Raw genomic sequence first — 25,706 nt, forward strand, 5'->3', positions numbered from 1 at the left:
TTAAATTTTCAGATTTCGTGGAATAGGTCGAAAAATAATGGCTAAAAAATACGGGCATATTTGACTAGTTATAGAGTACCCATGCCATGCTTAACGTGCATGCACAGTCAATATTTCATTTATTTTCCTTCAGAAGACGTAAATCGCCACAAACATGACTAAGACATAAAAATATCCGTGATTCATTCCTTGAAGTATGTTAATTTTATTTCTGGTGTTCACGACAACCATTTTTCCGGAAACGAAACCTTAAATATGAACTGATGTAACTTTTAACAAAACACAGAGAAGCAAGGCACGACGAAGCAGCTGTTGGTCGTGTTTCTTTTCACGAGGTGAACGAAAATTTTTGAGCGTCATAAAAACAGTTAAAGCTAGTAGAATTTTGAAATTGACAATAAATTCAAGGAAATAAATTAAAATCTCTCTTTTTTCACTGAGTTTTTGGTGCCGTAGTGACAGGGGAGAATCTTTATCAGGAAGCAAGACTGCTTTGACTAGAGGCAAATATATTTCTTCAGTTTTACATCCAGGAGGCAAAGCTTTCATGCTAACCTTAGCAAATATCGCTCGCACGGCTAATGCGTATGTCATTATAGAGTCTTTGTGAATTTCAAACCGACTGCAAAAGTAAAACAACAATAGCCTCTAAAATCAGTTCTTAGATCACATTAATACATTTTGACAAGGAAAACCAAGGGGTACTGAAAACTCAAATGATATTATTAAAACTTTGAAGTTAAAAATGCCAGGTTGTCAGTTCACACTATTTAAATTTGACTACAAATCCTTCTCTGTACTTGCGATTGTCTTCTGAGCAGTCGCACTTCAACCAACTTCCCGCTGTAAAAAAAACCAAAAGCTCGGCCGTGTACTACTGATCGAAGAGAATGGAACAAAGGTGCTAAAATTTGGTTTAGTACTTTGAATGTATCAGTAAAAGTGGTCACAACACGGAATTTAGTTTGACGGTTGTTTGAAGGAACTTATATAGCAAGTATCGAGTTTCATTTCAGATTATTCTGACGCGCATCGTTTTTAGTATTTAAATTTTAATAATGTTGAAAACTTTTCAACAACGTTTTAATACTTTTTGGAGTTTTTAGTGGTTAAGTTTCTTAGAGAACAAAATTAAACTATTAAGCGTTATCGAGGTATACCCCCCCGCCAATCAGAACCTCTTTTTCTAAGCATATCTTCTTTGCGTACGAATTGCAGAGATGAAAATAGATTAACTGAAACCCTCGACTAAGAACCTGAATTACTTTCGCAATAAGTTAGCCTCAATGTAGGTTCTTAAATAAATGGTAATAAGCACAAATTTAGGCTATTAAGGTTCTTAAATAAGTTCTTATTTTCTGAACAAAAAAGTACGTTGTATTTAGTAGATTTTAGTTCATTCACTAGGTGAAACCTGTATACCATTACAATTGCAGTGTCTCCAAAGAGTATCCTGAATGTTGACTTATCTTATTTGTCCAAGTGCACAGAGTTTTTTTAAGATGTCAGAAAATAAGAACCTGTTTCCGGCAAATTTTGGGCTTTACAGGTTCTTGTATGAAAGGCCCCTAACTGGCAAACTTTATACCTAACAGGTTCTTAGTCGCGGTTTTTTACTGAATTCTCATATGCAGAGAACTGGGTGAGTCTACGTTATAGAATTTCCAAACCAGGGCCAGCACGAGGAATTGGTAAACATTAATCAACACTGAAACGTTACTTAGCTACATATATATCAGAGTTGTAATAATCAATACTGATATGAAAAATCATATAAAGGAACTGCGGGGTGAAGAATTATATGAAAGAAGATCATCGCAGTTATAGAGTAGGCATTCTTTGCATTTTTCGAGAAGAAAGCCTGCCTTGTCGCGCGGCACAATGACTTAATTCTCAGTCTATTTGATTACGGAGACATTATTTTGGGGATAAGTACAATGATATTTTAATATCAGAATTGCAGATCCTTCAGAGTGAATAAAGCTGCTACAGTTCTCCTGTGACACCCGCCTCGTAGCTCGTCAACCGAAGCTAAGAACTTAGATCTGAAGCCACTGTCTACGGGAACGGGATTTTGTATCGGCGGCATTGCAATCCGCAAGTGTCTGATTAGAGAAACGGAGGTTAACTTTAATTTTATCAAAAATCAATCTGTTTATTTATATAACATCTTCGCGACGATCTTCGCGACTTTTGGTGTACAAATTGCATATTTTTAGCATCAGACCAAAAAACGTTTTTGTTTTTTCGAGCAACTTTTGAGCAACTTTGGATACAAAAACTTTTGACTGCTTTTTGAGCAACTTTTTGGAAAATCTCGAGCAACTTGTGGAAAGCCCTAATCCTACGCATCACGAGTTCTCTGTGACTCGCCTTTTTATTGGGCAGTTCAGTTTATTTACAGTCATGCGAAAATAATTTGAAACAGTTTACGCGCGCCACAATGTGCGAAACTTCGCGCAATTAGAGTGCCGCGATAAGAGTGTTCTGATTTGAAATTACAACGCTGGAGATACTTGCTAAGAATCATCCTGACAAACGTATATCTACTATGGAGGTCAGAAGTGTAGGGACCTTCCCAGTGAAAAAATGGCGACCTTCCCCCTCCCACCCTTAAACAATGCTGAACTTTGGGCAAAAAAAAGAAAAAAGAATCGGACATGAGTCCGTTTGGGGTCACAACAATGTCTCGGTGAGATGAAGGGAAGAACCCAAAGAAGATCTATAAAAATTGTCATTAGGAGTCCCATGTAAACCCCTTCATATGGTTGCGTTACATAGACGACATCTTCATGATATGGACACGATCAGTACAGGACCTCAACACATTCTCAGTTCCTTTCTTAATAATATTCACCCCACCGTAAAATTCACATGCGATTTTTCCTTCACATCCATACCCTTTCTCGATGTCAACGTCTCACTTCAAGATGATGACAAAATCTTCACTAACCTTTACACCAAACCTACCGACAAACACCAATACTTATTATACATTAGTCATATCATCCCATACATACCTGTGTACCAAACGTGCTATTTTTTTCAGTAGCTTTTCAGTCTTGGTTTAGACTCCGCCGCATTTGTTCAGCCAACGAGACTTTCACACTCCGCACCAATGAACTTATCGATTACCTTTACAAACGTGGCTATAGCCGCTATTTACAACGAGTTAACAATATCACACGAACAGAAGCACTTATGCCCCATGACACTTCCACACTGGACAAAACAGAACGTGTTCCCTTCGTTATCACCTACAACACAGCCCTTCGTTCCATCTCGCCCATTATTCGCAAACATGTACACTTTCACATCCTTATTTCATCACCACGTTGCTATAACTTCTTTAAAGCTGCACCCATTGTAGCTTATAGACGTAGTAGTAACCTCAGTGATTTTCTAGTTAGGGCCAAACTTTGAAATCTCACACAACACAACCAGCCCTGGGGCTCATACTCATGCGGAAAAAACTGTCTTACTTGTAAATACATATCTGACGGACAAACTTCATACACAGAAACCAGACCTATCACTTATCACATCGCCTGTAACTCAAAAAACCTCATTTACACGTGATACAATGCAACCACTGCTTTAAACAGTACATCGGTGAACCGAAACGACGACTCAAAGACCGATTCAACGAACACCGCAGACTAGTTGACAACCCATCTTAGTAATATCGCCAAACTCACCACAGTCTCGGAACACTTTCTCACTAATGATCACTCTGCTAACGACATCACACTTGTTCCACTAAAATCATCAAATCTAATAGAGACAGTGTACGAAAAGCTAGAGAAGTATACCTTATCGAGAGGGGCATTACTCTTGAACCATTGAAAAATCAATATGAAAGATGAAATGTAATACATTCGTATTTCTTCCGTTTGTTATCATTTCTTTCTGATACTATTTTTACATTTCGAATTTCTTTCCTATCACTACTTCAACAGTTTTTGTTTTCATAGACTTTTAACGTTCACTTTCTTCTTATTTAAATTTTCACGTGTTATTATAGTATCATATTTCACGCTATTATTTATTTTAAATTGTAACGTCTTAGCTGGGTTAGCTTTATCATTGTATGTAAGACCCTGGAGCAGGGGCACCCAACGACAACTTTCGGAAAAATATCTGTTCGGAAGACGATTTGAGATCTAGAATTTTCGGAACATTTGTTGTAAAATTTCTTGCTTGCCTGCCTCTCCTAGGATTTTCGAATATCTAAAAAATGGTATAATTGCCTATTTTTAACGGATTTTTACCCTAAAAAGGTCACCTAGAATTTTCGGGAGCCTTTTTTCTGGCTGAAATTTTCGAAAAGGCGAGTTTTGATCCCTATAATTTTCGGATCACTAGACTTTCAGCTAGGAAATCCGAACAGATGAAAAATTTTTAGGGGATAAAAATATGCCTTTATCTACCGTCTAAATACTAAAATACGTTTAACAATGCTATGTTTAAGTAGTTTTGAACTATATTCTCGTTGGGTGCCCCTGCCTGGAGGAAGGCTACGCCTTCCGAAATACCGTAAAATTCCGAAAAGAAGCCCCGGGGCTTATATTTTTCAAAGGCCCTTTTTGAGGGTCTTATTTTTGGAGGGACTTATATTCGGAGGGGCTTATTTACGGAGGGAAATTTGAGTTTACAAATCGATTGGGCTAGCCTTATACTTCGAAGTAAATTTACCGTTTTTGGGTTGTTTTACTTTGTATTTGAGGGCAATTTTCCAAGTACAAGCCCCTGGGGGGCTTATACATGGAGGGGCTTATTTTCGGAATTTTACGGTATTGGTAAAAGAAATATATTATTCCCGACATGTAAAATCAGCCTTGCTTTTTTTGTTTCTATATTTCCAAATATAGCTGCATTAGATCCTTTATTAGGATCCAGTCGTTCTTTTTTGTAAGTTGGACATTGCTTTCAAGATTGAATTAATTGGAAGCATTTTTCACCATGTAACAAGTTCGTTTACCCACTAAACAGAGACAGGAAATCCAAGGAGCCACAATATTTCCAACCACTGTTGTGCTGCTTGGGGCCAACCTTTGGGAGCTCGAATAAAACATGACAAATGTTCTTTTATTAAATGTCGTCACATGAATTGCGCGCGCTCTAAGTAGTGGGGGTGTGTTTTTTAAAGCACACACACGTGACTTTGAGCGTGCTTTATGACATACGCCCGTGCCTACAACTGAAATCTGAAAAATTCATATTTTTGTTTTCTGAAAGCATTTTTTATCGTTAAATCGGGATGATTGACAAATCTTTCCCATCATATTATATTAGCGTCTTTGCCCGTCTGTAATCTCCTTGTTGGCGTAACTGCTTAACCGCTCTCAGCCTACCGATCACAATTAAGAGGTAAATTAAACAACTTACTATTGCATTTTTCTTTGTATTTATTTAGTGAAAATTTCCTGCCGAAAAAAAGCGGAAAATGGCATTTCTGAACCCCCTAAACTGATTTGAATGATAATTATCTGCGGGAGCATGCTCCCGGAACCCCATGGTTTGAAGTACCTTTGGTGGTCTAACTTTTCTTCCCGTGAGTACAAGTTCAAAATCTCATGCTACGCCCCTGGCATGTACTTCGATCTTTGACTCAATTTATAAAGTACAATTAGCTGACTTATATATTAAGAAAAGTTAAGACATAAATTGAAGGTCGAGTTTAAACAGCATCTTTACGGATCAGCTTTTATAGCTTTCCAGGCTTTCTTTACTGGACAAGATTTAAAACTTTTAATCTGAGTTTTTCTGGAGTTCAACAGTAACCACAAAAAATCATTTCCCCTAGCCAACATGATTGTAATAACAGATCTAAAACCTCTGGCTCAAGAAAAAAATGAAGGTATAAATAAGTTTCAAATAGTTTTTCTCGTCACTGTAATTTAGCCCTCTATACTGTGAGAATTTTTAATAATTTTACACATTAGTTTTCCCAAAAGATCTCAACAAAAAAGTTTGCCGAGTCATACTCTGTTTGCTTATTTCGTCTTTAGTTATTTATCACCTTCTGAAAACGTTTATTAGGAAAAAGACGGTCTGTCCTCTACTATAGTATTACAACAAAAACAATTTTTTCATTATTATAATTTTTTTCATTTATTTACAGCCCGAACTATGAGGATTTCTTCTGGTAGACTTTGAGTTAAATCTGGAAAAAAATTTGGTTAAACCATAAACTTCATTAAATATGGAGGAACACAACAATCACTTTGTTTACAAATGTATCAGTTTTCTCCCTATGATAAACTTTAATTTTGTAATTTATAGTTCTTAGAGTTTCATTTTAAAACTTCAACAAGACCTTGAAATCTGAAAACCTTGAAAGTAGAGACCATCCACCTACCCACTTTTTTATCTCCCTTAAATCGTGAAGATGAAAATAAGCTTAAAAAGAAAAAAGAATAGAGCAGAAAAATATGAAAAAATATAATAATTTCCCCTTGTTTCAGGAAAAAAGGTGAAATTTTTTATTTTGTTTAAGTTGATCTAATGAGGTATTCTCATTCCCAACTCTCTAAATAGAACGGTTTTTTAAGGTTTCTGAGCCATATGAAGAAATTGATCGAGTAAATGGAAAAATCGATCATAAAATTGAACGACTTTACTTTAATTTTGTAATTTAGTAGTTCATCCGAACGGATGCTGTGTTTGTTTGTCTTTGAAAGGTTACCTAGCGACTTTCAAGCGCGCACATCATACGAACAATAGCATTTACTAATCGTCTCGATTTCCATACTGTGTGCTCGCAAAATATGGCGACGAGGATGCGGTTTTATCTGTTACAGCTTTGTATTACGTTACTTTACGTTAAAGGCGTTTGTCCTAAAATCGTAGAAGGAACGTTGAACACGAAAGAAGTAAGAGACTCATTTGTGTGGTGAAGAAGTTTGAGCTTCTGCCGTATGTAGTTAAGTCCACTTTTTGTGCTAATCATTTTTCCCCGTTTATTTCCTCTTGACAGGACTGGAGTTTCTTAAGTAGATTTTGTTATAAGGATTCTATAGGACGTCTAAGATATCATTTTGAATATCCCTTGGTAAGTTAGGTTTGGTCATTTTGTTGATGTAAGGCTTTTTCGTCTTCTTCTGACCGCAAATATAGGTACATCCGCTCTTTTCCTTGTCTGCTATCTCAACCACTTGTGGTTGAATGAGAATCCCCGATAAAATTTGTTTACAATAACTAACAGAGCTAAATAAATGGCTCTATGTAAGAAACTAAACTGTCTTTTCAGAGAAGCTCTACAAAGGTGAATTATATTACGTTCGAGAACACATGATCGAATCATGGAGAACGGATATTAACATTGCTTCAAACTGAAGTTGTTTATTTGTCTTTCAGGCATACGCTACGCAGAATATTTTTCTGTATTTTGACACACAGTGGCCAAATGTGTACCCTAAACCCGGCATGGTAAGATCTTGCTCTCAAAAAGCACTGTTTATTTTTCCAAGCCCTTTTTTTGTGATTGCATGTTTCTGAATTGAAGCTCATTGAATTGAGCATGTTCTCTGAACCCGCACTCTGTTAAAGGTTACATCAATGCTGTCATTTCTACTTGTGGCAGAATACCATAACTGTCACAGAAGATAGGGAAGTTAAAATAGTGATCAGAGCTTTGATCTTTGCTTTATATGGTTGCGTCGAAACTTACTTGAATGTTGAAGGTTCATAGGGTTAGATTTAATACAGGTGCATACATGTATGCTACCATATTAAGGTAATCTTAAAACTTCAAAATGACTCCTGTTCTCTCTTGACGAAGTTTCCTTATTTTCATAGCTAACCAAACTGTGATAATATACGCTTATGTCTTTAACTTCTCTGTCGTTTTAAATAGTTATCATCTTATGGGCACTAGCACATGTTTTACTGTTAAATTATGTTAAAGCTAGTGAAGTGAATTTTAGCCATGTCATGATTACAGCCCAGTGTGACGAACATAGATGTTATGGTTCAGTGCAAACCACGCAAGTGATATATTGATTCTTCCTTATGCAATTGTAGAATGCCTACCATTTTCCATGCTTAACTAAAAAAAAACTGGCTATGTGGCAAAGTAGGGAAAAATATAATACAAGAATTATTTTTCATATGTAGCCATCCAACAATATACAATGTATATTGTTGTGATAAGTATCAATAGTTAGTTGCAGGACTCCCTCTTAAGTATAGACATACAATATTGAGGACCCCATTGAGTCAGCCTAGGAGGGTACTCTAGATTTCAAGTGATGGAGATAACACTGGCAATTGAATTGGGGCAAATAGGAAAACCCCCAAAAATCCCTGGACTAAAACTTAACTCCCAAAAAATCCCATGTAGAAGTCCTAAGCCTCAAGAATTCACTACAGCATTAAGGGAATTTCTACCAAGTTAAGCCTGGGCATCAACACGGTAGATAAGAAATCAACTAAATAAATTAAATACAATGTACTTGTTTGATACACCGGGGAGACTTTGCAGAGTATAATAAATTAGGCAGTTTTGCAGAGTCAGATGTAATGTAATGCATCAACTTATCAAAACAACTGCAAAACAAGTTTGGTTCTACTTTATTAGCAGAACAGTGTGTCCAGGATACACCGACTCCGCCGCAAGTCTTTTGAATATCTGCTTCTTCTTCTCCTACTTCTGTTAAAACACATAAAAATTACTTACCAAAGTTTCCTACCACCCAAGATGTTATCCCGCAATGGAAAACATTAAACCCCGAAAATTCTTTAAGCATCCGCGTTACTAGAAAATCTGAAGTAAACCCCTGAGAGAATCTGTAAGTTTTAAGGACTGGGCATGCAGTATGTGGAAATGATAATAATAATATTAATTTTGAAACAAAACAGAAACTTAAATCGTGGTGAGCTGGCTAAGTGGTACATGTTGAACAGTAAACAAATTTTGATACTGGAAGCCGCAACTGTAGGAATCTCAAATGTTGGATATATGGTGTACAAAAGTGTCATGTCCAATTCACCAACCACAAACAAATAAAATGATATTTGTTTTTGTACACTGCATACAGGTGTAGCTGGTTGTCAAGAAAGCTGCCAGTGTAGCAGTGTACTGTGTGTGCTACTGCTGTCAAGCCGTTTTAACTTTCTTGCAATGCCTCCCTTTTTAATCAGCTGATAGTAAATACATTGTATATGATATACACTGTCCTTTTACGGTAGCAGCTACAATTATTTCCTTTGTAATTGTTAAGTTGATACTTTACTTACAACTGTAGGGTTATTTCTTTTGGAAAATCCAAATCCAAAACAGGATTTGGGGTGTTTTGAATTAATTCCAAAACTGAATTTTGAATGCTCACAAAAGGATTCAGTCAATACATCTGTCAAACAGTTTTTTGGCTGAAAATATGAGGACGGCCATGTTTATGACAGTTTGCAACAGTGTTGCTGCCAAACTAAAGAAATTTGTTCCTTTTGTCATAATGAAACTCAAGTCTGGTTTTCACTAGAGACAGAGTTGTAAGCAGAGTCGTAAGAGCACTTATGACCCAGTGAAAATCAGAAGTCGGAGTCATAAGCAGAGTCATAAGCACGACAGAATTGGAGTGGGAAGAATCAGAATGTGTCATTTTCTTCCGATTCCGCTTATGACTCTGTTGCCTATGATCTAGTGAAAACAAGATTATCTTGGTCAGAAGCAGAAGCGGAAGAATAGACCGATCAAATTGCTCATTCTCACGCTTTGTGATTGGTAATAGTTCTTCTGCTTCTGCTTGCGACTCTGATAACCTAGTTTTCACTAGATCGTAAGCGATGGAGTCGTAAGTGGAGTCAGAACGATGTTGTCACTGGATTGTAAAGTTCTACACGTCTGATTACAACTCCAACTCTGACTCCATCGGTAGTGAAAACCAGCCTTAAAGAATCTGAGATCAATAATAATTTGATCTTCGTGTCTCCTAGAGAAACACACCCTAAGTTTTATGCTTGTCTTTGGTTAATACAGTCATGTTTAATGTTATGTATTTGAAAAAATAAAGGTTACTGCATTAACATTAACATCTGAATTACCTATACTGCCCCAGGGAGAAACAAACTTCCTTTATGATACCCTAGGGGTATAATAATAACCTTTCCGTAATTATTATAGAGTATTGTGTGTTTTCATCTCGAAGTTGCCTGATCGGCGAGCATAATGGTTGTTGATCTTTTCAAATAATTATCACACTTCCTAATCTATCATTTTCAATTTATTTTCTACAGAAATGCATCGATAGAGAAGACAAGGTGTATAGAGGAAATAATCAAGTTATCAACCTTACAACAAATTACATATGGTCAGGATGCATTGAGAAGGAAGTGGTGGGAAGAAAATACCTAGTTTGTGATGGTAAGAAGATTGGTGTTTTTACTCTATACTAATTAATTATTAATTATCTGTCTGGGATATGTCACAAAATGATCTTATGGACATGCTCTCTCAAATCATAAATGCCTAATAAACGCCCTTCCTATGTTTTTAAGTTTGTATTAGACGTACTCTCTCTCTATTAAATACCCCCCAAGTCTAGTAGATGCCCCACAAATGGGAATATAGAGCAAAAGCATTTAATTCTTTACTCAGTTTTTTGCTTGATCTACAAGAGTTTGTGCGTTGCATCTTGTTCAATGTCAAGTTCATAGTGAGGATTCTGACATTAAAGTTGAGATTTAAAAGAAGGATGTGAATCTGAAAATGGTTTAGCTGTGTCTGAATGTATCAATTATTGATGGACTGGATATTCTGCTTTTTATAAATCGTGGTGATATATTAGTTTTGTGGAGTTTGTTACAGCTATGACGCTAAATGCCTCTCTCATTTAAACGTCTCCTTTCTATTCAACGCCGCCACTTGGGCTCCTAAAATTAAAATAATAGATGCCCTGGGTGTCTATTAGATGATTTACCATCACTTTTAAACACCCTATTTGGCTAACAGTTTGATTAGTTAATACCGCCACATGGTTAGTTTTGGTTGGGTCCTTGATTGTGAAGTAGTTTAAGGCCTGTGTTAAATTCCCAGGTTGAACAAGACTGGACTCAGGTTAAGTTCTTTTAAAAATAAGTGAGGAGAAAGTATTTGCTTTGCTTTGCCATCTGTACATGGTCAGACTAGTTTGATAAGGGCAAAAAAAACATAGACCCCATCTCAAAGTATTCTCTAAAATCTGATAAACCTGTGGGGTCTAGGGTGTGAACTAAGCACCAGGGACAAAACCCTAGCAGTGACAATCACCCCTCAAATTCACAAGTGCATCTCGAATTCACAGTAGAGAACCTTATAATTTCTCATTAGATCATGAATTTTTTATGCACACAGTCTTGCAAAGCCGCCAAACCGTTACAGTAAAAACCCACAAGTAAGATGCACCTTCACCAACTGTAAGATTTAAGAACCTGTTAGGCTAAAATTTGCAATTTAGACCTCCTCTATATAAGAACGTCCTTGGCCTAAAATATGGAGAAAGGTTCTTATTTTCAAAAATCATTTAAAAACATTTACTTAAAGAGAAATGGTATAATAAATGTATGATCAATCTGGATGAGTAGTTGCTACATGTCAATTCTAATGTTAAAAATTATGACATGCATATAATTATTATTGTGTTTTACAATCATGTATATAAAGTTGTTTTGACTCAAGAAATTAAAAGTCATGTGAGAATAGATCTCTATTATGGTCATATTAAATGATTGCTTAATGATTGCTGTTATTTTTAATATAAGCAATCATTAGGTATGCAAATTTAAGGGTGCTGATCACTAAAATCTTCTTAGCAACGACATAATTTTTTGCAGGAAATTAAGAACCTATTAAGAACCTAGATAGCCTAAATAATTTAGGTTAACCACCATTTATGTAAGAACCTGTTTAGGCTAACCCTGGAAAATGTAGGTTCTTAATTGTGGGTTTTTACTGTATTTTAAATTATTATTGGAATGGATAATGACGGGATATATATATACAATTAGTATGTAAGATTGTTGACATTTACCACATTAAGCAAGGCTGCTTATAGCAGTTACATAGTAAATTTCAATTTATTGCAGCTGTGGCCATGGGTTTAAACTTGGATGGTGGAGGGGAGGGGGGAGGATTTGTTGGCAGGTGTTGTTTACCAAAGTGGAACCAAAGATGACACTATTGAAAACTGACATGCCTTTTTCTTGCATTTTAGTCTTCTATTGCATGGCTCTATATTTTGCAGCCCATTGCATGGGATGGTAGCAGATTAGAATTTATAATATTATTATTTTATGAATTAATATGCACAAAACTGGGAATAGGTAGACTAAATAGCAGCTAAAAATACCTGGGTAGTTAATAAGTTTTATGTTGGATTAAGTTTTATCTCCTTCATCTGAGTAAAATCTTGTGTACTTCTTAGCTGCCTTCTAGTTTTGTGTTAATCATAACAAAACTGGTTTGTTTGGCCAAGTTCATGTTTCAGCCCAAGCTGAAAAGGGAATTAAGCAGTAAGGTTTTTTTATCCCATTTAATCACAGACAGGTGAAGACCCTAGCCCCTTTACCACAAACCAGACTTAAACTACCCTATGAACAGAAGTTTCTTTCTGGCATGGTCTCTAGCATTCACAAAGTTGTTTGCTTGGCTTGTCAGTTGTGTAGTTTCTCTCTGGAGCATAAAAAAACAACGAAGCGACTGACAAGCCACGAGGATGACTTCATAAAAGCTAAAAGCCATGCTAGGAAGAAGGCTCTGCTCACAGGGTAGACTTAAACTTGTCTTGCTTAATCTTGCAAATTTCTTAAATGAGGCATTTTTCCAATGAGGCAGGCTGCGGTTTCAGCTTGCGCTGAAATTCGGTAATTGACTGGTTTACTGATATTTTTACTTGCTCCTTAGGCGATCGACGTTTTAAGTCAGATCGTGAGAGATGGTGGTATATAGCTGTGAGTAACTGTGAAACCACAAAGGTATGAAAAAGAACCTGAAAAATTTTGAGCTTTGGTGGATTAGCATTTTCATGAACAGCTACATCTCTCATCGCCCCTTGCTGCTGGGAACATTTTGTCAGAAGGGATATCTGCGCCTCAGCAACAGAAATTCTGTACTGATGACATAAATGAATGTTCACATACACCTGTAATAAATCCAGTTGCCATGGGGTTCCAGATGTAAATTTGTTTGATTTTATGACTTTTATGTTTCTCCTGGTTGATTAAGTTTTGTGCTCTTCGGGGAACGAGCTCCAGTAAAACTTAAATGCTTCTTCTAAAGAACAATACATGTATATGTTACAGGTCAAAGTTATATCCAGGTTAAATTTTTTTTACCTACACCTGTAGGTTGATTCTCAACTTCCTTTGTCTCCTAGCCCTAATCCATGAATAATTAGGGCTAGGGACATGGAAAGGGATAGAGAATCAACTTTTGACCTGTTACATATACTGTACAGTCAACTCCTTTTATAGCAGACACTGTAGGGACGTCGAAGTAGTGTCCTCATTAGCGAGAGTCTGTAATAGCGGGAGTTTATTTCAGTTAAATGTCTGTAATTTGTTTTTGCCAGGGATGTAGCTGCTGTCTGTCTTATCAAGGTGCCCATTATGGCAGGGTGTCTGCAAGGCAACAGTTGACTGTATTCCACGAGTATTGACTGTTTTGCAGTATAGATTCATCGCATTCTTCTTTGACTTTTGTGACCTTTTGTCTTTTGTCTGTCGTTCGTAAGCAATATTGCTATAAAAACAGTATAACTACAGTTGACTCCCAATCACTCAAACCTTCTAGGGAAATAGAAAAAAAGTTTGAGTTGTTGGGAGTTTGAAGAAAATAACCAAAAATAAGGAAATAAAAAAATGATGGAGAGGGGATGCAAGTATCATGCAAACTTTACTTCAAGGGATGCAATTAAGAGATATAGATTGATGTTTTGAAAAAGGAATTAAGCGGCAAAGCTTGATTAATATAGAGGAATGGACACTGAATTTGAACTGGAAATTGACACGGTTGCTTCAGAAATAAACTTAATGTTTTTCCTTGACTTGTCACAATGTTAAAACATGGTTCAAGTTATCGAGGGTAAAATCATACAGAAATTGTCTGAAGGGAAACAAAAATTATTTTGAATTAGTGGGAGGTTGGCCATGGAGTTATTGTGGGTTCAAGTTATGATTACTGAGGATAAAAGTACAGAAAATGTATGAAGGAAATCCAGGGGAAATCGACTTTGGTTTGAGTTAGTGCGAGGTTTGAGTTAGCGAGGATTCGAGTTATCCAAAGTCAACTGTACTACGTTGAACAAACAAAGCTCCTAACCAGATTCCGGAAAGATTTTACATCATCAGTATGGAATTTTTGTTGCTGAGGCTTAGACATCCCCTCTGGCAATATATCCCTCACAGCGGGGAGGAAGGAGAGACGGCTGTTGTCGGCTAGTCAGAAGGGAGCTGAAAAAAAGGGTCCCAAGTGACTTCAAATAAAATTAATTTCTACATTATTAACCCTAAAAATTACCTCGTATTTTAACATTATTATTGTTGTTTTAAAAGAGCAGAAGCGGAGCTTTTATTACGGGCCATAACCCGTAACACCTGTGACAGCTGAGGCCACTTGATGTTTCAGGTGGTCAGTGTACGTGGAAGGCTAACGGTGACCCTATAAATGTCTGTGAGATGTTATGGGTGAATCCCAATTTGCTTAGCTGCATCAAAACTTTATGACAGCCCTGAGAAGGAATTTCGCAAAATATCAAGAGTCACTTGGGCCCCTCAGATATTACTGGCTGTGATAACTAGTTAAGTGAGAATTGTGGACTTAAGTTTTTGTCCATAAATAAGGTTAAAGGCAAAATATATGTCACAGGTCAAATCTAAATTTTGATTTCATTTTTTAACCAAAGTTGATTCTCAATTTTGTTTGCCTCTCCTAACCTTAATTCACAAATGATAAGAGCTAGGAGACAAACTAAATGAAACTGAGAAGCAACCTGTATTTAATTTTGACCTGTAATATGCATGATTTGTCAGTAGCAAGCAGTATTATATATAATGTTTTTAATTTTCGTCATAATGACACCATGTTTATAGATGATTATACTGCTGATACATGTAGCTATGTTTCATATTTTTTTGTTGTGGTACTGATCCATCAACTTTGAAGGACACCTTGATCCACTTTAGTTACCTGCCAACGTTTTCTGAGTCAAATGTGTGAGGTTTTCGTCTTGTTGCTTGAACATTTCCAACAATACTATTTTATTTTTGAACATTGCCAAAAATGTCCGAGGATGTTCCAACGACCTTTGAGCACTTTCAAAGCAATTTCATTGGATAAAGTTAAGTGCCATTTTGGAATATTTTCGGGAATATTGAATTTAATTTTTCTTATTAATCATGTGTTAAAGAACAATTTGTCCAGATTTTTGAGTCAGGCATGAGAAGTTGCCCTTGAAGGAGATTAATGTCTTCAGTCCATAAGCATGAGATTAATGCATACATGTGTAAGGCGTGAGAGTTGGCAGGCATACTCCACATATGCTTTTATTCCTTGCAAAAGCAAGTCTATAATTTTGTTGGAATTTGCAATACGCATGACTCCCACAAGGATCGCAAGCCAGGCCATTCTCCCAAAGTGCTCCGCGAGGTCTTGTGATTCTTGCTATATTCACTGACTGACTGTGTTATTTTAGGGATTACTACTGGAGTACACTTTGGAAATGACAAATGGTGATGGCTGGGGTAAACACTTCTCAGCTGATGAGAGATGTATGTATTGGTTATTAGCTCACCCATATTTGTTTAATATATATGAAATGCTATTTAAAACTGCCAATACTTATAAGTTACAAAGAAGAAAACTATGCTTTCTGTTGAGATTCAGGGGGTGGGATGGGGGAGGGTGTAGTGCAAAATAGAGAGTCTCCAGATTTTAGATCCCCAGAGATTGGCATCTCTGTAAGCCATAAGCTGGATTGTCCTGGGTTGTAATGGATTCAAATCCCTGACCCCGCTTGTAAACAACCAACTGAAAATGGCCTCAACCAGATGGGATTCTTAGCCTTGTTTTGTTTCTGCATCAGTGATTTCCTAGGTCCACTGGCCTTAATGCCACAAAAGTTGCCAATGGGGAATACAGATTATCTCTATATTATAACATTATTTTTATCAATGAAATATCTTTCTAATGATTATTGTTCTTTTCTTTTTTTTTTAAACAGATATTCTTATTATGGATGCAGTTTTCTTTGGTGCATTTATGTTAATGTGGCTTCTTTCTGTCTATGTAGCAAGTAAGCACCTATTGTAACCTTTTAACAAAATGTCACTTTCACCAAGACATAATGAGAATGTTGCTTTTTTTATTCTTTGACATACCCACTTTATATCATAGTCAATTGACAGCTGTCAAAATGAGGTATCTGCTAAGCAGTATTATTGGCTGTAATATGGGCTCAGGTCCACAAGCCATTCACCACTTTCGAAACGAGGAAGCAAAGCCTTCTGGGGCTGTTAGTGGGGACAGGGAAAACAAATTGGTCAATAGCGCGTCCTTAGAAACAGTCCTAGATGTCTTTGCGAAAGCTGACTCCGCCCAAGTTTCCTTCTCATTTTTAGAAAGGTGAATTGAGGTTGCACATTTTGGAAAGTTTTCCTCTGACTACTGTATAAATTTTATTGAATCAAAGGGCTCAAGTTTGTCACTGTTTTGTGTTAAGTGACAGAAGTGCATTGGTACCTCATTGCTTTATTATAAAGTGTTCATATGTTACATGTAAGTAACATTATTGTTACACTGCATTTGTCTGTTGCAGATTTACTTTCAGCGCGGAGACTTTTTCACTTTTCATACAAGTTATTTATGGCTTCAATTTCATTTGAAGGTGAGTAGAACTTAGTGTATTTACAATGAAACCTCTATAAATGCAGTCACACATTTTATGTTATTAAAGACTCTTACCCTCTGGGTTTGATTATCCTGGCTACATTTCACATTTTCATGCAGTAATTATATAGTACATTTTAATTTTTGTAAGCCTTTTGACACTCAAAGTGACAGTGGGTTGAATGTCACAAGTCGAGAAAAAGTAAAATGTTGTCGGCAAATAATAATTCTTCCAGCCAGAGTTTATTTTGTCACATCCCTACTAAGACATTTGCCATCTAGGTTCATTGTCAAATTTAATTTATTGCTATTAATTTTTCTTTTGTCAGTCATAAGCTTGATTTTCTACATGATATACTATGACATGTTTAGAAGAAGTGGAACAGAGACATATGGCTGGAAAGTTGCAGGTAGGTCTGTTTTACCCTTATTAGACCCTTTGTAGTAACTGAGGTTTGCATGCATGGGACGGATAAAAGGTATTATTTTATTAAAGGGCTGCCATGTTATTTATCTATGGTCTTTTGCTTTATGGTAATATAATTATTTGAAACTACCAGCCATGCTGCTTTCATTCCCTTTACTTGACAAAATGCAAAAAAAAAACTGTCCAAAAGTTGGCTACACAATTTGCTTCCCCAGAGACAACTTAAGCCTTGCATTGTTTTTCTTTCCTGCCTACGGTTTTTTCCTTTCTTTCTCCTTTTTTTGCCTCAAACCATGAATCTACCCTGTCCTTGTTTTAAGAAATGAAAAACTAAAAAGTATACTATGGGTATTTGGTCTGTTTCTGATCACTGACAATCTCATTTGGGCATGAATTGAGATTATTAAATTCTTGTGATACTAACACTTAAAACACATCAAAAGTGCTTGTTTTAATATATATATCTTGATAAATTTCCTTTTAGGTCGTGGAAGTCATTTCATTTCACATGTAGTATTTCTTGTCATGTTAATTTTGATGGCAAAAGGGTGGACTGTTACAAGGTTGGTAAAATCTTGGAGGATTGAACCATAAAGTTTATTAACTCTTATGATATTGATTAATCAACGTACAATGAATGATATATTTATGAAGGTGAAAAATAAGGCAAAGAATTAGGAATTTTAATATAATCTAGTTTATTGACCAAAAAATATAAAACATTTCTTTGTTGAACTCACCAATAAGCCCCCTCCCCCATTTTCAAGCCCATCTACCTCTAAATAAAAAAATACATGCAGTTATAAGCCCCCCTCAAGCTTGTATTGAAATGAATTCGACTTTTTAGGGTGTTTTGAAGCTTAACAAAGTGATCAAATTCAAAAAGTATTTTGATAAGCACTGCTACGTACCTTGCTTTGAAACACTTTTTTTAGTCTGGTTATTAGCCCCCAACCCCCCCCCCCCCCCCCCCCCATTACAAACCCTCCTAAAAATCCTTACAAAGTTGTATAAACCTATGGCTTATAATCAGGGCTTCTGATAATTCGCGGAAAAAAAAGTCATATTTCACGGGATTTTGGGGGACAAAATCGCGGAAAAATCAGTCAATTTCACGGGAATTTTCAGGGTAAACTTGGCCGGAAAGCAATCGGTAAACAAACGGCGGATTTTGTGGTTATTTTCAGGGCAAATTTCGCAAGAAATCGATCGGTTTTGCGCTGATCAGACCAGCATTTTTAATGTTTTTCTAACAGAGGACATTACTTGCTCTTTCAACAACAATACACTCTAGAAATGAACCAATGGCAAGGCCTTTAACATCATTTCTAGTACCCAGTTTTTCGCCACATAATCTACACCAGGCCTGAGTTGTTAAAACGTTGGATAGCGCTATCCACCGGATAAATCAAGTGTTAGGGAAACCAATTGCACTATCCACTGGATAGAGATTTATCCGATGGATAGCACTATCCAGCCTTTGAACAACCGAGGCTTGGTAGTTTCGGAACGTTGTTCATAAATTTGTGAGCTTACGGCAAGTAAATACCCCCAGTAGCTGAGACAAGTTTCAAAATTGCTGTACAGACATGTATTTGATAAGATTTCTTCCAAATTTCACGGTATTTTGCGTGTTTTTGTGAATTTCGCGGCTCCGCAACTGCGCGAAACATCAGAAGCCCTGTATAATCAGAAGTTTACTGTATTGCAATAATACTTTAATTTTGCTTTATGTATTTATTTATTCACTGATTACTTAATATGTATTTCGCTGAACCATCTTGTGCATATGAACACATTTACAGTAAATATATGCATTATTGTTATTATTATTGTTATTATTATATATTACTTTTATTGTTGTTGTTGTTAAAACAAGTGGATCTCTTACTTCAGTATCTGAGTGCTGCATTTAGTTCATAGATTCTTTGAACATGATCAAAATCAGTTTAATCTGAGGTTGAAAAATTTTAAGGGTGTCAGCCATCTTTCTCAATGATCATGTCAATAAGTGTTAATCACGACAATAAATTAAGCATGCAATGTATTAGGGTAAAATCTTACTGTGATTGGTCTGATGGTTTACTTTGCAGAGGACGTATCAGTTCGTCTGGTCAAATCAAACTAAGTGTCTTTGGTACAGTGTACGCAGTGTGTTTCGCCATTCTCTTCTTCTATGAAGCATCTGTAAGTATTACATGATCAATGTTAGTTCAATTGAAAAGTTGGGCAGAATTATTGTTACACTAGCACCTCATAATAATCGTTTTTTAATTGATTATCAATTTACATGATAGATGAGAAATAAGTAGCACTTATATTCAGGCTGCAAAATAATGATCATTTTTTTTGTAAGGACTGGTTTCAAACTATAAATCGTCATTTTGGTTGAGCAAGTTGGACAAAAATTTCGTCAGAAAATTGTATAAGGCTTGTAAGGAAGTTACGATAATTATGTTTAATAATTGCCCAAGACGAATTTTATATTCCTGTTTAAAGTGGTGAAGTCATTGATGATTTGTTGCGGTTGCTATTTCATTGGACATGGGCAAATTTTTGGCAACAGTTGTCCAATGACTGTCATTAATTTACAACCTTGCATTCAGAGGGTTCATTAGTATTTAAACTATCGCTGGCTAATTTGGGAATTTAGAAAATATTATCCATGTACTGTTGGAGAAGCAAGAATGAGACTGTTTCCCAACATTTGAGAACCAAAACATGGCAGACGCTCAAGGGGGAGACCAGCAACAACATTATTTTATTGACCAACTAGAGAGTGACACCAGTCTTTTAAGGCAGGATCTTGCATCTGTCATTGCCAACAGACAGGAATGGGAGAGATTTCAGTGCGGGTGCACCCGAAAATGATATATAGATCCATACACTACAGAGAATATATTATTCATAATCTTAACAATCCCAGGAGAGAATGTTGGAAGTCCGTTACTCTTAGTGGGTAATTAGTCTTTCACAGGCAAAAATGGTTAGTATTTATGAGCAGAGGGGTGAGCAAAACTTCACGTGGGAGGGGTAAGGGTCAGTGTAATGCCATAGGGATATTTTAGGAACAACACAATTTCTACTAGTAATTCTGAAAGTGATCAAGAATTTGTGGCAATACATAAGGAACTTCACTGTGGCCATTTCTTGCAAACATAACACTAATGCTTTTAAGTTCGCATAGAAGAAGAAAGCACCCTTGTGCACATACACTGTAATAATATATTGCTAGAAAAAATAAGCACCTACATTCTCTGCTCATCCAAAATTTGGTGATAAGAGTCAAAATTTTTCTATTCATCTTTTCTTTCTCCGCTGAACTCTTTGCTATTTTCCCCCAAATTAAAAGGTTTTTGACCCTGGGCAAGTTCTGTATATCTATGAGAGTGCAGCGGGAATTGGAATCTGTGTGCTGAGAGTCATTGTGAGTATTTTTAGTCGTATTATTAATTTGCAATTTTTATAACTCCTGATAATGTTGGTTGATTCATAGTGTAGTTTAATAATATTATTATAATTTGTATGAGCTCAACTATAAAGAAAAGTGTTTAGATAATAATATTATATTATTTAACGAGGAAGCAATTCTTCTTTTATTAGATTGCACCTTTTAGTAGAGGCATTCCAGACTCTATTGGAGTCATTGTAAATTGAAGTTTACAAAAGTACTTGTAACTTAAATCTCACCAAAACAGCTTCAGTGTGGACTCAGAAGCAAACATACATGTCAGTAATTTAATTTAACCAGCTATGTGGATATCAGCAGTGCAAAGGACTTTGAAAATAATTCTTAAAATCATGCCAGATAGAAATCTCTGCTAGCACGGTTCATTAAAGTTGATGGTGTCACATGGTTAATGAAAGGTGGATCCACTTAGGCCCTACCCTTAGAGCAGAGGCTACATTTTCACTGTGTGAGCTGGTTTGCGAAAAGTAGCCTCTGCCAACAACTGTTCAAATCCGTCCAGATTTATAAATTAAAAAAACGTTTTTTTCCTGTTCTTCACCTGTTTAGAGCATTGCGTGAGTCTTGTGTGAGTCTTGCTTAGCAGATCAGAGTTGTTGCAATTTTTTTTTCTTGCGAAACTCATGCCATTTGACGACAGACCTGAAGATTAATTTTGCTTGTGAATCACGTGACAAATTTAGCGCATGTACAATAGAAAATTGAACGATAGTCAGCAGAGGCTACTTTTCACACGACAACTCACACAGCGAAAATGTAGCCTCTGCTCGCGCAGTACTTGGGCCCTTTTGTGCAGTTGAGTTGTGAGTGATTAAAATGTAAGGGTTCCAACATTTTTCCTAAACTAAAAGTAATAATTTATTACATTTACCATTGATAAAAATGCCAGTGCTGTGATCGATCTAAATTGACTTTTTATATTTCAGGCATGGCTATGGTTCTGCTATGGAACGTTTTTCACACTCAAGCATTTTCCTAACAAGTGTGGCTTTTACTATCCATTCTGGTTTTTCTACACTGGATGGTAAGCTATCCAAATGTATTTTGTTTTTTGTACATTGATAAATATAACAATTTTCATTATACAGTCAACTCTCTCTTAACGGACACTTCTATAAGACGGACACCTTTGTAAAACGGACACCTAGAGTTGGTCCCTGCTTTTCTTTACTCCCCTTATTTGACTCTCTATAAGACAGACATCTCTCTGAGACGGACACATAGTACCGGTCCCAAAGGTGTCCGTCTTAGGGGGAGTTGACTGTAGTATATATGCATGCATGAAACAAAAATGCCAATATTTGCACCACATTTAATAGTTAAGCCAAAATTGTTTCTTTATGTGCAACTGCACATATGTTGCATCCCTCTGACGTGACTCTTATCACCAAATTAAGCTAAGCACAATTCTAAACTTGACATGGTATAGTTTTTTAACTAAAAACTTCTTTTCAGGTTTCTTGCTGGACCAATTGTTGTTGTAATAGCAACATTTAAGATACCAAAGTGGGAAAGGTGAGTTGAAATTTCATATACTCAATATAACCATCATAATGAGGGGGAAAAAACCTTTTGTCGGTAAAATAATTTATTGTCAAAGTTGTTTATATAGTGGAGAATTTGCAAGTCAAGTTTTAATTTTGACCTCATCTAAAATAAGAAAAAAAAATGGTGTAAAAGCTGACTTTTAAAGATAGCCACTCTCATTTTACAATTTGGTTTATAACTTTATGCTCAACAAAGTAACCATATTTACAATTGAAATATGTACATGTACTTTTTGTTCAGAGCTCAAGTTGTCAATGGCATTGATTGGACAATTTCATTCCTAGCACACTTTGCTTTCTTGGTAAGTTAAGGTGGCTGAAATACATAATTGTACTAATAAAAGCTTTTTAAAATTTCTCTAGACAAAGGTCAAGAATGCAATCCTTGTCTGGTGTTGGGTGTGCTTTGCATATTTTGTCAGTCAATTATACGTTTTGTTTTCTATTGTTTCAATTTCATTATCATTCATTGCCATATAACACCCAAAAGGGGAAAATAAAATAATACGAAGGGAGAAAAAAATATATTTTTACTCTATCTCTTTCAGGCACCAGTTTAGCTGCCCCCACTATTGACGTTTTTTATCTGTTAGAAAATTGATAACCTTTTAACACTGCCAGAACACTACAAGCAATTCTTACATTATTATTTTGTGGAACTTTTTTCATTATAGGTTATAACAAGACCTTCTGCTGCAAACAGTAATTTTCCATTTCATTTGAGAACCAACCAGGTAAAAAAACTTTCATTAGAATTTATCAGCCCTAGTAGTCCTATATCCATCAAAAACCATTTCAGACTGAGGGGTTGGGGGAGGGGTACAGGAGGGTAAATCTCCCTCCTCCCTTTTTTTTAAGCCAATTCCTCCCTATTTTGGGGGGTAACTTCTCCCTTTCTGCCAAAATATTCTGTGCCAGCAATGAAAATGTTTTGTTGGTGTTTAGCTTAGCTGATTGTACCTTGGAAAAGCAACTCTTGACTCAGGAAAATTGGATCTAGGTCTAAGTTCAGTGGGTTCTAATGTCTTTGAGCTATAGGCCGGTTTTTGCAGATAAGTAAGTGATAATTTGTGGACTATGTTTCGTTCAGTTTGTTGTCTTTTCCATGCAAAATCCTGTTTTTTATGGGACCGCGGAAAAAGTGGTGTTTTGCTAATTGGCTGCAGTTCACGCTACTTGAAAATTTCTAGACTGAAATGACACCAGTTTGAAACTTCGCGGAGTGAGATTACTGAATAAATGTTGTAAAATTTGTGTCATTTTAAATTTGGACTCGTTGAAATGCTTCCATAGGGACCAAAAACTTACTGCCCAGTGTCAGATAAAGGCTTTTAAGCAGCCTTTGAATGATTTTTTATTGTTTTAAATTGCCAAGTAGTAGAATGAGTTAATTTTTTGCTAACCCAGTTTTCAAAAATCTAGGTATAAATATAACCTGAAGAATACACAACTGTCAATACAGTAGGAAGTGAAAAACATTTAGCGAGGAAATACTGTTTCGTGTAGAATTAATCGCCTCCTCATTCTTATCTAATTTCCAATTGCAAGCAAGTGAGATTTACAGCTTTTAAGAGCGTTCTTTTCTAATTTTTTTAAATTTAAGTTTTTTCTATTTTTCTCTAGTCTTCCTTATTAGCTTTTTTTTTATGAGTGCAACCACTGCTCATCTTGACTCATTTCTAACAGCAAACATATTGTTCTTTGTGCAAAATTTTGTTAAGAGTACAAATAAACTGAACTTGAACTTCAGATGTTCTCATAAAGTAGTGCTGAATATGTTTCGCATGAATGGCTACTGTAAAGAATGGACTAGAAGACCCTTGTATAATACATGTGGGAGCAAGGGTGGGTCAGTGGTGAAAGCACTTGCCTCTAATGTGCCCGGGTTCAAATCCTGGCATTGAGGCCATAAGATAACTATGTGGGTTGAGTTTGTTTGTTGGTTCTCTCCCTTGCTCTGAGAGGGTTTTTCTCTGGGTACTCCACCTTCCCCCTCTCCTAAAAAAAACAACACTTCCAAATTCCAATTTGATCTGGAACATATGGACACATTTCAATGAGTTCCTATGAACTCGTAAGTGCTCTACGGGTAAACAAATTACAATTTTTATTTGCAAATTCAATGGACGACTTCAATCATTTTAGATTGGCATCCAAGAGAACCTTCCCGCCGCAAGACCTGCAGAGAATGGCACAGCCTACTACACCCCGCCGCCCCCAAATGCACCACCGCCATACTACTCACAACAAGAAGGTCACTTCACTGATATCACATCTATGTTTTTGGGAAATGGAATAGCAAATGGCAACAAGGTAGGATTTGTTAAATCACAGTTTTTTCCGCATTACAGTTGAACCTTCATTAAGCAGCGGTCCCCTGGGTACTGTGAAGTGGCCGCTTAATAAGTGATGGAGACTGCTGGCCAGCATTGTGTCATGTTTAATGTCACCTCACCATTCTTAAGCTTGACCACCCACCCCTCCCCTAAGTCAACATAATCACTTACTTCCCACTTAGGGCAAACTGTTGGCTTAGGGGAGGGGTAATTGTAGGTGGGCAGTTTCCCAGAAACCTAAATTCATCCTCTCTTTTTGGTGAAGCTTGACCTGAATACTTGCAGCTGCCTAGGCACAATCCCCTACATACACTGCGCTATAATGAGCCTGTAATAGAAAGTTCTCTAGTTTAGGATTCTTTCCGGGACTCGTTAGCGACTTTATTCGGTGCCCTACCCACAAATGTACGACAGAGTCCAGACTTTAATACTTTTAAAAATAAATTGTTTTACAATTTTAATGAGTTAAGGGCCAGCGTGCACCTAAGTTTAACCTCATAAGTTGTCTTGATAAGACTGTTTCTTAGTTGTGGTTACTCATTGTATTTATAGCATTTAGATTTTACAGTTTTAACAGTTCTTAAGTGCATTATGTAGATTAACTTGGATTCATTTTTTTTTAGAATTATTTATAGCTTTTAGTAGTTTTTGAGTAACATTTTTTTAGTTAGTATGACAGATGTAAAGCTACCATGTAGAAAAACTGTCAATAAATAATTGTTGTTGTTGTTATTATTATTGTTGTTGTTGTTGTTACATTTAGCCATTTAGTCTGTGACTAGTGCCGTCAAACCCCCACCATGCATCCAGATTAATTTGTCATACTAACTATGCACAGAGATGAATTGTTTTGTCCTCACACATTACTACTGCATCTTATATCAGCAGTATTTGTGTGCTCAATAAGACGTTTTTTTTACTGATTCTGCAGCCAGGCAGTTCACCTATGAATGGAATGCATAATGGCACAGCCAATGGCTACCCCATGATACCACAGTCATCTCAATCAGCTCCCTCAGCAAGATCATAACAGCAAGCAAATTATTTTGTTATAACTTCATAATAA

The 25,706-nt window shown here is 36.3% G+C and overlaps 1 protein-coding gene across 1 annotated transcript; it reads left to right on the forward strand.

The window, feature by feature from the left end:
* The first annotated feature begins 6,709 nt into the window (after positions 1-6,709).
* On the forward strand, positions 6,710-25,706 carry LOC140950172 (transmembrane protein 145-like). Its single transcript, XM_073399369.1, has 18 exons — positions 6,710-6,875; positions 6,980-7,054; positions 7,360-7,431; positions 10,237-10,363; positions 12,881-12,951; positions 15,669-15,744; positions 16,197-16,268; positions 16,791-16,859; positions 17,191-17,271; positions 17,773-17,851; positions 19,382-19,475; positions 20,641-20,715; positions 21,684-21,781; positions 22,213-22,272; positions 22,546-22,606; positions 22,979-23,038; positions 24,450-24,617; positions 25,572-25,706. The coding sequence occupies exons 1-18, from the start codon at positions 6,771-6,773 to the stop codon at positions 25,668-25,670; spliced, it is 1,542 nt and encodes a 513-aa protein (XP_073255470.1). The 5' UTR covers positions 6,710-6,770; the 3' UTR covers positions 25,671-25,706.

Source organism: Porites lutea, chromosome 10 (genome assembly GCF_958299795.1).
Source record: "Porites lutea chromosome 10, jaPorLute2.1, whole genome shotgun sequence".
In the NCBI taxonomy this organism is placed as follows: Eukaryota; Metazoa; Cnidaria; class Anthozoa; order Scleractinia; family Poritidae; genus Porites; species Porites lutea.

Coding starts and splice junctions, on each gene's coding strand:
- LOC140950172 (XM_073399369.1), top strand. CDS start 6,771: ATGGCGACGAGGATGCGGTTTTATCTGTTACAGCTTTGTATTACGTTA. Junction 19,476..20,640: donor TCTTCTTCTATGAAGCATCT/GTAAGTATTACA, acceptor CCAAATTAAAAG/GTTTTTGACCCTGGGCAAGT. Junction 21,782..22,212: donor TGGTTTTTCTACACTGGATG/GTAAGCTATCCA, acceptor ACTTCTTTTCAG/GTTTCTTGCTGGACCAATTG.